This window comes from Opisthocomus hoazin, chromosome 6 (assembly GCF_030867145.1).
Source record: "Opisthocomus hoazin isolate bOpiHoa1 chromosome 6, bOpiHoa1.hap1, whole genome shotgun sequence".
NCBI classification, from domain to species: Eukaryota; Metazoa; Chordata; class Aves; order Opisthocomiformes; family Opisthocomidae; genus Opisthocomus; species Opisthocomus hoazin.
Genome location: NC_134419.1, coordinates 61,943,211 through 61,955,763, shown reverse-complemented (window position 1 = coordinate 61,955,763; position 12,553 = coordinate 61,943,211). Strand labels below are relative to the sequence as shown.

Sequence of the window (12,553 nt, the reverse complement as noted above, 5' to 3'; positions counted from 1 at the left end):
AAGACATAAATCCTTGTTATCCACAGTGTTGTATAAATGTAATGAAAAAAAACCCAATACTTGCTCTGGCAGGCATAATAATCCCCTCAAAATCCAAAGCTGGAAACATCAATTTACAAAAAGACAAAGCAAAGGAATAGAATTAAAACATACAAGGTTGTTCTAGATTTTTTTGTTTGGTATTAAATTTTTTTCTTTATTCAGGATATGAGTAATCTCACGCGGATTTTTTTTTAAAAAAGAAACTGAAAATGTTACAGTGTGCAAGTCTCTGACTGCATCTCTCTTCTGCTTACCCTTCCTGCTGTTACTGCTTGAGCTGGATCCCTCTTACGTTTCCGCACCAGTCTTCGACGTCGGTGTGTATGGTACATTTTCTCTGCAGCAACCCATGACTTTGGTTTAGCGTCTGGAGGAATAGTAATTCCATATTCCCATCCTAAACCAGAATTGATTAGTTGGTATTTGTCCAGAAACACAAGCAAGATACAAACAAGAAAAGCATGGGAACCAGAGTTACTGTACCTACAGGGGATGAACCTTTAGTCACACATGACTATTTGATATTGCAAACCCTAGATGCCCAACAGCTAGGGGGCAACTGATGACATTTTATGATGATGCTATGTTATGAAATAGAGACAGATGCAGACAGCGAACACTTTCTCAATGTCATTTTATCTGATTCCTTCAGCAACTGTTTTCCAAGAATTTCCTTGACATTTTTCCACATGGCAAACACTATAATGGTCAGGACATTGCTACAGTCTTGACATGCGTCCTCCTTCAGTATAGACTATGACAGATTGTCCTAATAATCATCAGATAAACAGTATATCTTACCATGCTCATCCACTGCTCGATTTAAATCGGATTTCCAAGCATCATCTTCCCACATCCATCCAAGAGGACATGTGAACTCACGTGGTGGTGGAGCTTTTTCTCCATTCTTTTATGTAAGGGAAACATAACAGTTCTGTGCATTAACAGACGAAATAGACTGTGTAGCAAAACCTAGAACTCCTTCTCTTAAACCTTTACTTCTCTAGTGAAAAATACAAGTCTCACCACATCTGTGTAACTCTCTTCAGCTGGTTTCCATTCTCCTCCAGGATAGCGACTCTCATTTTCATATACTTCATCAGTAAACTCAGTATGACCAGCATCAGCTTCAGTCAACAAACTGCAAGTCCAAAGCAAATATAATACTAAACCAAAAATATTTTAGTTAGCTACAAAGAATATATAGAAACAAGTACAGAATGTGCACACGTGCTGGAATTCTGGATTGTCCGTCTTTGTGAAGTTCCATTTATTAAGAGTACAGTGTACTTAGAATGTCTTCCTAAAATGGAAGCAATAGTAGTAAGCAACAGGAGGAACACTACTCGTAAGAATGAGTGACTAGCAGGAATGTTTTAACTGCTGTGTTATCCAGGATCTGCTTTCAGCACTTACTCTTAGAAAAATAAAAACAACCATATATTTAAATGCAGGAAACCCCAGACTGCACACGACAGTTATAGGCACTTCTAATTTTTATATATCTAGTTATGCACTAAAATTCGGCAATGTACTTAATGTTGTTGCCTTTTATGCTATGGACAAGGCAAGTAATCAGTTGGCTAACATTTTTCTAACCTGCAAGTAAAAGAAATGAGAACATTAAATCAGACACTTGTGATTAACGGTGAGTCAGAAAGCACTAAAGTATGTTCTGAAATGCCATCTGCTGGTCACATGAAGCCATGCAGATTATTTTCCAATAAAAGCAGATGCAAGACATAAACATGCTTATGCATTTTTAACAGTAGGGTTTTTTCCCCATTATCTGAGAAAGTATCTCTATGTCTCTTATTGCTTTACTTGATGTCAGACTAGTCATTGAAATAAAAACTGTTCACTGAATATGAAAATAAGTCCATCCATTCATACCTATAAACTGACACGATTTTAAAATGGATCAAATAATAGCACATATTTTTCCTGCACAGTTTTTCTATAGCAAAAGTCCTGTATTTGTTTTTACCTTCAGAACACAAGAATTTAAAATGGGCCAAACCTTTTAAGACAAAAGAAAGTCATCTCTTTCTCATGCTGGCTTTTGCTTGTGAAACAGATCATTTACCCAGTCTGGTTTAAAGTGTGGCAACACAAATAGCTGAACTGGCACAACTCAGGAGTTGAAAACCTCTGACAGAGGAAGACTGAACCTGTTAGAGCTGGAGGAGGGTTGACACCTCATGAATTCAGTCCGCCAGGGCAGTAATTGTCATACGGCACCGCAGCCTTAGGCTCTGAAAACCCCTGCCTTGAGTCAGTTTGAGAAATAACTTGTGACAATGGACCTTCTCAACGTTTAGTGAAAAAAACACAAAAAAAGCATCCACTGTATGCAAACGACCATGCAAATGCTGTAATGGTGTTGATAAATCATGTACTGCAGATTTATACTGGATGTCAGGGCCAAGTTTCTATCTATGGAAGGTCTAGCTATCTAAGTGTCTTGCGTGAGACCATTGCAGCAGGACCTGAGAACCTCACATAGACACAAGTGATCCTCACAGTAACTTTCTCAGAAAGTTTCCCTTTTTTTAAGATGAGGCACCGAGATGCAGAGAGTATAAGCAGTACGCCCATCATCACATGGGAACTTCTACTGTAAGCTGGTTTGTAGGAAATGGAAGCATTCTTTCTGTTATATGTTTAACATTACTTTCTTTAAAAAGTAAAATAAATTTGTGTTATTAACTAGCTTTGACTATTGGCTGGCTTTTACTGTCCTAGAAAGCTCAGCTTAAAATCTCTTTCTCAGCCAAGATAACAGAGAGAGGAGCTTTTACTCTACACTCTGAGATAAAAATTCTTTATTCCTGCCTGCATAAAATTAAGAAAATCTGACCTTCTTTCAGGATCAACCATCCATTCTCCTTCCCACTCCCAGCCCTTTGGGGGTAGAAAGTACTCTCTTTTCAGTTTGATTTTTCCTGTGACATCGGAAAACTTGTGGCGACCAACAAGTCCTGAGGTGCCCCACTTTCCAAAAAGAAGAGCCTGATTTTCATACTGTTTGAGAAGAATAAATCAGTACGTTAGGAAGAATGAAAAGCTTTTAGGAGGAAAAAGAAAAAAAAAATTTTTTGTAACTGTTAAAACTGAAACATTCTGCTATGTGTTTACTTTCTCTGAAATTAGGTAGTCCTTTTCCCACATTACTCCCTAATGTCATAATTATTTTCTTTCTTTCATTTTCTTCTGTGCTGCCTGGTAAACAATGATTTCACTGCTAAACTACACTATCTTCTCAATTTAATGCCTCTCTATAACTACAGTACAACTTCCTCCAAATTAAAGCTTAGTTAAATACAATAGTATTACATTATTCAAACGATTTTCTTCTGTCCCCTAAACACATGATCCTCTCATTCTTTTCCATCATAAGTCTCTTCCTATTTATAGTATCTTCTTTCCTGACATATAAAACTGAATTATAGTCTTATCATGGAAGCTACCAGGTCCATGATTCTGATGTCAGCACAGTTTATACAGTATATTTCCCCTTATGCTAATGCTATTATTCATAGTTTATGATGGTCTTGAGTTTTCTGCTCTTATTCCTGTAAAATTGTTGGATTGCTGTCTAAAGAGCAAAAAATGAGATATTCCATAGCCTCTTAAACTCTATACTTAAATAATGGCTTTGACCATTGACAATTTTAAGTGACTTACTACAGCACTACTGAATATTTAAACACAGGTGCAATGGTGACAGAAGCCTCTGTAATAATGTCTTGTTTCATTAGCTATTATACCGATGTTGGATTATATGCACTGTTAGGTAATGGGGCATATAAAAGATACCTGAAGTTTACCATTATCATTCAAAATCTCTGCTGTATGCTGTGGGACTATTTTAAGGATTTTTATTCCAAATTTGTTAAGTCTTACCATTGAAATGTTATCAAATTACAGCTTTTGCTCAGCAAAATCTACTGGTTTTGACCAGTTTTTCCCATAACAGTAAATTTTCTACTGCTACAAAAGAACTATTATTAAACAAACCCACTTGTATCCAGGTATCATTTGTACAAGTGAAGAAACAATTAAAATAAAAGGGTTATTCACATGCCAAAACATAATGGTCTAGATCCCAATCTTAATTACACTGATAAAAATCTAAAATAAATGTCTTTGAAATCACTGGAGTTAACCAGATTTTCACCTGATTAAACAGTTCAGAATCTGGTCTGCTGAAGTTCGTCTGGTAGGCACAATGGACTTGACCATGAATTGCCTTGAATGGGGGCCACTTGTTTCAGTAAATAAGTACTACTCTCCCTTTCTGCCTGGCATGCAAGAAAAAAAAATTCAGAAGAGCTCCAATTTCGTTGAATTCCTAACACTCATGTCCAAGTTTAAAGTAAGAACGCAATGATGGACATACCATTTCTGCAAAAACACTGAACGTTCCCTCTGCAAAGCTATTAAACTTCTTTTCAACTGCACTCAGCCCAAGCCAAATGTTAATTCGCAACTCCACAGGCATTTTGACATCTTTCGTCTTGTCCTGTGGATACTGGCATGTGAACAAAAAAGGTTATTCTTTGTTATGTCACGCAGGTATTGTACGTTTCAGTAAAATATATACAATAACATAGAGATATGAGTAATAATACATGATTTATTTATCTCTTCCTGTACTGCATTTCCTCAAAAGCCTAAATAGTTCAGGAATTAAACATTCTTTAAATGGTACCTGCCTAGGGCATGTGAAAACCAAACACAGTAACAGTAGTATCATCCCTGTTCGCATACATTGTCTCCCAAGTTTCATCCACCAGTGAACTTTTAATTATGACAATAACTCTAAAAAAACTTCAGTGCTGATGTTAGTGTTTCTTATCAGGAGAGTCAGGAAATGCAGAGGTTAGTCAGAATGGTTCACTAAATGTAGAAGCAATGCACTGTAACTTGCGGGATAAGGGGGCTTGCATAAAAACATGAAGATACAGGCTTGTCTGCACTGAAGCATTAATCAATATAACCACTAGTACACTGACAAACTCTGTAAACTCTGCTATTGTTCTACAGTCAGATTGCCTTTTTTCTGGTTAAGTTTATTCCAATTAAAGACAATATAAACTTAAATGGAGAAAGGCATTCCTATTCAAGAGTAAGACTCAATCAGAGAGACATACTAGGGAACTTCTGGGTGTAGACACACGTCTATGTTACTTGCAGAAAACCATCCAAAACTTTAAACAGGTTTTTAGAACTTCTCTGACTTAGACTAATTATTCCCTCTGAAAGTTGCCATTCATGTCCAATCCCGAAACACCAACCCCAGTAACATTTTAAAAGTCCTGTCACAATTTTGAGCTCTTTCAGAAAAGCCTCAGAATTAGGGGCTGATGCTGGTTCTAACTGACCTATGATGAACTTCACAATTTCTGTGGTATTTTGAAGAAGCTATATGCAGTTGGCTTTTAATCTGTCCTGAGTTTTGACACGTCATTGCTCATAATTTGTTTGCATGTTTCATGCTCATGTCAGAAGGCAGCACAGTTTAGGGAGTTGAAGTTAATTATTGTTTAAGGGGGAAAAAAAAGGTACCTTTAAGAAGATTGTTTGGGTCTTTCCACAATATTTACCAGATGATTCGGGGCTTGTTGTGGAATACAGCACTTGGTGTGCAGGAACACGAGCATAAGCCAGTCTTTTCTCTCCTCGGATCATCCATATGATTACATCAGGCATACTGTTTTGTGGCTGTGGATTATTTGTGAGGCAAATAAAGTGAAGAACGGTAATTAATAGAATGCTAAACTAATCTAATGCTTAGACAACAGAAACATAAATTAGGATTTATGTCAAAGGATTTATCACAGCATCAATAATAAACAAAAATTTATGACAAACAGAGCAAGTTTTCAAGTAACACAATACATAGTTCTGAAACAATCATTAAAAATACCTTTGAGATTGTTGTAAAGCAAATAAGTTTTATTAAAAAAACCCAGTTCCTATATCTTTTGCACATTTTTCTAGAGACATTTTGTATCTTAGTTCCTTTATGGTGACTATAGTGACTGACCCCAAATGCTAATGCTTTGGATTAACCTGCTAAATATTTAAGTGCTTGTCATATTTCCATGTTAAGGATAGATCATCATAAGACTTTTAGTGCAAGACAGAAACAGCCTACTATCTTTTTGCAGCTTTGTGCACACCTTTGTATGCTAGTTGCAAGTCTGCCAAATTAACTGCTCTTTTTTTTTTTTAAATCAGTAACTTTGCAAAGCAGAAGTGACAAAGAAAAAAAACCCACATTTCTACAATATTGTGAAAACCAATTACAAGATAACCGAGATGAAAAGTTAAGATGTTGCTGAAAATTTAAAAAACAACACAAACAGATTTAACTCTGTTAGAAGTTGACTACTATGGCTAACAAGCTGTAGAAGTACAACATATATCCTGTAGTCTCCGAACCAGCAATGTGACTTGCAATTCTGGAAGAAGGGAAAGAACAAAATACTGTCCCTTTAAACAGAATAGTGTCTATTCTACAAATCACAGGGTGATTATTTCCCAACACACGCTCTCAGCGAAGAGAGCTAACAAACTAGAACATAATATATTTAAGTAAATCCTAATTACAGAGGGGAACATGTTTACCTTCACAGCATCTAAAAGTACAATTCTAAGGATATTGCTTGATCAGCAGTGAACATTACACCAGTTTGTGTTAGCTATTTCTAAACCAACTGAATCACTGGTATTGTGTCGTACCAACCTCTTCACTCAGTTGCAATAGTTTATCCAACCAATCCTCAATTTCTGTCAGAGTGGCTTTCACATCAGTAGCTTCATTTCTCATCCTTGCTGCTGCTTCTCCAATCTGTCTGAGAGACCTGAGGCGCAGTTTTTCTATCTGAGTGTCAAGGACTGTAATATTAGATTTGCCTTCTATGACGGGAAATGATTTACTGAAAAGAGAATATTTATTATGGTTAATAATGTAAGTGCATTTTATTTAGCCACACACTAAATGCAGACATGTATAGAATGGCAACAGATTGAGTGCTATTATTTCCTGTGATTAAAAAACACTGGAATAGTGCTATAGCATCTATTTCTGCAGATTTCCACCTAACAAAATGTTTACAGTAAGCAAGGGACATGCTGTGCTTACATAACAAGCACCAACGTAGAAAAGCTCGAGGTGTATGCTTTAATGTAAATGCTGCTAACAAACTAAGCAAAATCCATTTCCCTATACATTCAAATTAGAAAATTACTGGCTCAGAATGTACACCTCTAAGATGAAATCAGTGCCTTCACACCAAGAGTAGGTTCCTTTCCTTTACTGGAAACTGTAAATTCTCAGAAACTCAATATACAAATATGGCTTGTCTTAGCATTATCTAACCCTCTGGCATCAAAACATGGAAGAACTCCAAAAGAAATCCGTGAGACAACTTCTGAGTCACCAGAGGGCAGAGTAACTATTCAGTGGAACCAAGAAATCCTAAAGCATCATGGTAGAGCCCAGGAAAAAATGAGCTTTTTTGAGTTGGTGGAGGTTTGCGGAAAAGGCAGCTTTTCAAAGACCAAAGACTATATCTCTTTAACAGAGTTCATGAAGAGGTCTTTAATATGATACTTAAAAAAAAAAATTCCAACAACATTGCCACATTTGAAAAGACTGACTCTTCTGTGACTTACTTTTAATGACAAGCCATGCACTTCTAAGGGCTTTAATTCTGCAAAACCTTGATACTGACAATTGTGCCTTCCACTATAGTTAGTTGTACTAATCTGAATGCAAGTTTTGCCTACCCTGGGTGCAAGTACTTACACATTAATCAAATGTACCAGATCAGAACTTTCAGAAATTTCATTTTAGGTATAAATAGTGCACTGAAAACTCTGTCAAGATTCCTAACTCATTTAAACTTTAGCACGGCAAGCCAAATTGTTCCATGAATTCAACACAGGGGATGACATCTTTGACACAGATTTAATGAGTTTGCTGAAAAAGAACATAAAGAGCATTGTATCTTATGAACAATGGGAAGCTCACTTGGTTGATATATCAAAGCGCTACTGCTCCATAATTGTTCAGTGATATTTTATAAAATAACAGACTGAATTAATAACAGTGCAGATGTGTGACAGGAGGATGTGTTGACATAATGGATATAAAACCTGAAGTTCCTATGCTCACTAGATGGCTCCGTGTGACAATAGTTTGCCCTGCACATTTTGCTTTTCTAAAGTATGTCAGTTTTCTCTCTGCTTTCTTCGAGATCACAGTAGGTATTCTCCAAAGTTACTAGTTTATATTTTGACATAAGCTTTCCACCATATCTTTGCTAGTATATACTGATCTCCAGTGTTTGTGTCCTCCTCTATTCACTTTTATATTGGCTCTACAGCTTGATGAATTTGTTCTCCCATTTCATGTTCTCTGTTCTTTTCTCTAATGGATAACAACTGTTCTCTCGTTTTTCGCTTTCCTTTTCCTGTGCTGTTTCATTACCCACTTTATTGTTTTTCAGGTGTCTCTCCCCCCCTCAACATCTCTCCTTCTATTAATGTCTCTTTTTCATACATTTCCTTCCTCTCTATTTAGAATTTATTCTCCTTCAAAACCCTAAGTGCTGATACCTGTTGCCTTCTCTGAACACTCCCATACATACAGGCATGTCAACTAAAGGCTTCTTCAAAAATATCACCTTTATGGCCCTTAAGGTCTAAATAGCTTTTAAAGTTTTTATTCTGGGCTTACCAGTAAATCACGGAATTTCTTCCCTCTTCAGTTTCAGAAATAATATTAAAACATGGGCAAACAAAAGGTACACAAGGAATTCTAAAGAAGGTAAGATGATAGAAGGGCAGCAGAGATCCACAATTTCACATTTTCAGAACAGTCCTGCCTTAGATTTTTCAAGAGATGCTGTTTTATTACTGTCAGTGACTACGATGAAGGAGAATTACAAAAATTCACTGGCTTGGATGACTTCATTGGCAATATCCATGCCATTTTACTACTTCAAGAGACTTTTGTAATTCCAGTTCTCAGGTCAGTTCACAGAGGTAATCAGTTTTATAGTCCTTAGAATTTGTTTTCTGACTTAGTAAAGGCAATAGCAAAGATTCTGAGCAGGCCTAGAATGATAACACAAGAGATAAAAAAGGTACTTTTACCTTAGATCTTCTGTAAGTTCATCAATCAGCTTCAACCATATCTCAGCTAATCGGTTTTCAGAAATTTTAGCCTGCATTCCTGATTTTAGGGTGGCCAAGTTGGATTGCTGAGGAATTTAAAAGAAAAGGATTTGCAATTATAAAGTTCCGTTGAGGTATTATGGTCAATATGAGTTTCAGGACTTTAATCTTTTTATTTGTATGAATAAAGCCCAAATAAAAAAATACTCAGATGTTCAAACTTGATTCATATTTAACAGGTCTATTCTTATGGTCTTTCTCACTGTATTTAGTATTATTTAATTATATTGCACCTAACTTCCAAAGCACATAACAGTTCTACAGACTTAACATGCCCTAACCAACACTGAGGACTCTCCCTTCCTATGGGAATTCCCTGCAGATTCAAGCAGGAGTATGTTGGGCCATGCCAGAATACAGACTGATGATTAGCAGTGTCATTTGTTATACTGAGCTACGTTTAATTTTGAATAGGAAAAATGAGGGAAAAATGACAGAAAACTGTTCCATAATTTGCCAAAAATGTCACTTTTTAATTACATCTCTACACAAAAAAAATGTATAAATGAAAAGCATATCAGCAAAAGAAAGATTTTAAATGTCTTACCAGTCTTTCAGCCATGTTTAGGATTACATTCACAGGGTCTAATCTGTGACTTATGTCCTCCCAAAAGGAAGTCAGTGTTACAACTGGCTTTGTGTTCGCCCATGGCAAGTAGTAATAATAATTACCTGGTATGAAATATTTGTATGTTACAGATAGAATTCATGCCAGGAATAGATACTGTACACAAGTTGCTATACTTATTTCATTCATGTACTACAATTTATTAAGCACATACAAGCTAGTCCAATCTTTTAAAAGGATTGTATTTTTCAGTCACTGTAGTGTCTGTCAGATGCTAAACTTTCACTTCATTTTTTTGCAAAATCCAATGGATTTTTTTCAATGAATTTTCTGTTAACATGTTAATTATTCTTTCCCATAACTTACTGATGTAGATAGCACATTAATATAAGTGTAACTCTGAAATAAAATATTCAAGTGATCGTTTTCCAGAGTAAACCTGATTAATTCATTTAATACACAGAAACAGGAACTACTGTTTGCAGTTAATAAAATAAAAGTTATAGCCAAAATATATTTTCCTGTGATCTACCTGGGTTGTTTTCTTCTAGACTGCTAGACACCCGGTTCAAAACTAAGTTTTTATTTTATTCTAAATCAGAATGTTCATAAGGTATTTTCCCTATTTAATCCCTAGTTTTTAGATACCTGTAAAATAATGTGATTTTTTTCTTGCCAATTTTCCTGTGCACATCTAGTACATTGTCAAAAGATTTCACTGAATTCTGTGAAAATTTCTCTAATAACCTCAGTAGGCTTTGCAGCATGTATTCCATAAATGTAACTTCATCTCAAAAGCTGTGAAGAGCCACATGTTCTTTTCTGTAACATTTTCAGTAAGTTTTTAGTGCAGCTAGGGCTGTTATTCCAAAGCTATAAAGTAGCACCTCAAAAAGAGAATTTTACATTATTTTATCCCCATACCAGCAGCATCATCCTTACCATCAAAAACAGCACGACTGTACTGAGTTGTTGATGCCAAAGGTTTACAGGTGGTATCAAACTTGTTGCCATAGTTACCAATGCTAACTTCAAACTGAATAGGCTCACCGGTGTCTTGCAGCATGGTAGCAGAATGAAACACAGCAGCCAAGCAGAACTTTCGTCTGCGCTGGTATTTCTACGAGAAGAACCTTTTCAGTTGTATTTCAATATTTGTAAATCAGGTTCCACAATTATAGAAAACAATAGCAATTTCTTAATTGAAATAATAATTTTAGTATTTTTACTAGCTTCTGAGAAGCAACCAAAAAGATACATTGTGTGTATCATAAATTACTACATTTGAGATTATACAAATGTTTCAAATTAACGTTTGAAGCTACCACGGTATGAAATTTTCGTAGCCTCACCACCAATATCCACCTCTTTTAATTCTGAGATTCAACTCCAATGTTTCAATTTTAGTAAGTCAGATCATTCTCCAAAAATAACCAGACAAAGCACATCTCCATTACCAACACTGACAGTAAAACAAGGATTTACCTCAACAACCAGTAAGTCATCATTAGGAATCATCTCTAACTTTTTATTAACAGGTTTGCTTTCAAGAACTGTAGATAGTTCAACCAGAATTCTCCCTCTATAAGCAACTCCTTCTCCCTGTAACATAATCACACATTGAATCCAATTTTATGTATTTCTCCTAAAGAAGCATACTCTTTCTTTAGCTGTACATGAATCTGACTTCACTGAAGTGTTCTCAAAAATTCTGCAGAGGCATGGATGTACATATTTGAACAAATTAAGTAAAGCAGTTGACTTTAATTAATGCTAGAATTGAAAAATATATATTTAAGAAAACAAGGAAATAAGAAATATAAATGCATGCACAGATGCAGAAGGTGAAAATTATCAAAACCACTGCTGCTCCTTCAAAACCACCTTTAAAATCAAAACACATAAGAATGGAAAATAACTATCATACTTCCTTGATAATCATAAACATAAAATATTATTCAAAAAGAAACACCAAAGGGAGTGTAAAGTGAAACAAAAAAACCCATTAAAATGAATTCATTCATTGATTAGAAACAATTGGGGTTAATCCTTTTATTAATAACAATGAATAAAGAAACTGACCTTTCCAAAGTTTAATTCATCATATGGGTCTGGGAATCCAGTGTATTCTCTTGGACTACCGTAAAAGTTTAGGTAACAAGGCCCAAATGTTGGTAAAAAGCCAACTTCTGTTTCTCCAGTGTTTACTAACAGAAAAAAATCACCATTATATCTTGGTTAATTATCATTCAGAGACAGAAAAACAATTAACATTATTATCAAACCCAGCAGAACAAATGTTAGGTATTAGTTACGTATTAGTTATTAGTAAAGTAAGAACACTTTATTCTCTGGGTACACAATATGAATTTAAACTAATTATACCAGTGACTGTACTTGTTCTTAACCTTCTTTTTCATTGTATAATACTTACTAGGTACTATTTCATGCAGTAAAAAACCCACAGAATAAACAGAACTTCTGCCCCACTCAAAATACCAGGTTTTCATTTATGTGAAAGAGTAATACACTCTTCTGTTAACAGAAAACATATTTTCTAGAAACAATGAAACAGAGTAAAACAACATTTGCATTCATTTAACTGCACAGGCCATTGTTCTAGCTAAACAGCTACAAAAAAGATGCACACCGTAGCAGAAAAAAGCCCCTACTGTTTAGCATAGTTAATCC

General features: G+C 35.4%; 1 protein-coding gene across 3 annotated transcripts in view; it reads right to left on the bottom strand.

The window, feature by feature from the left end:
• The window catches only part of MYOF (myoferlin), a 73,298-nt gene that overhangs the window by 23,631 nt on the left and 37,114 nt on the right, over positions 1–12,553 (bottom strand). For all 3 annotated transcript variants that reach the window (XM_009935674.2, XM_075423450.1, XM_075423451.1), the window contains exons 18-29: positions 11,945–12,069; positions 11,348–11,464; positions 10,805–10,982; positions 9,842–9,966; positions 9,214–9,320; positions 6,797–6,989; positions 5,614–5,769; positions 4,445–4,576; positions 2,903–3,066; positions 1,069–1,183; positions 844–949; positions 297–439 (exon numbers count right to left, since the gene is read on the bottom strand). In XM_009935674.2, coding sequence (XP_009933976.2) covers positions 297–439; positions 844–949; positions 1,069–1,183; positions 2,903–3,066; positions 4,445–4,576; positions 5,614–5,769; positions 6,797–6,989; positions 9,214–9,320; positions 9,842–9,966; positions 10,805–10,982; positions 11,348–11,464; positions 11,945–12,069 — 1,661 coding nt within the window. The remainder of the gene's footprint in view (positions 1–296; positions 440–843; positions 950–1,068; positions 1,184–2,902; positions 3,067–4,444; positions 4,577–5,613; positions 5,770–6,796; positions 6,990–9,213; positions 9,321–9,841; positions 9,967–10,804; positions 10,983–11,347; positions 11,465–11,944; positions 12,070–12,553) is intronic.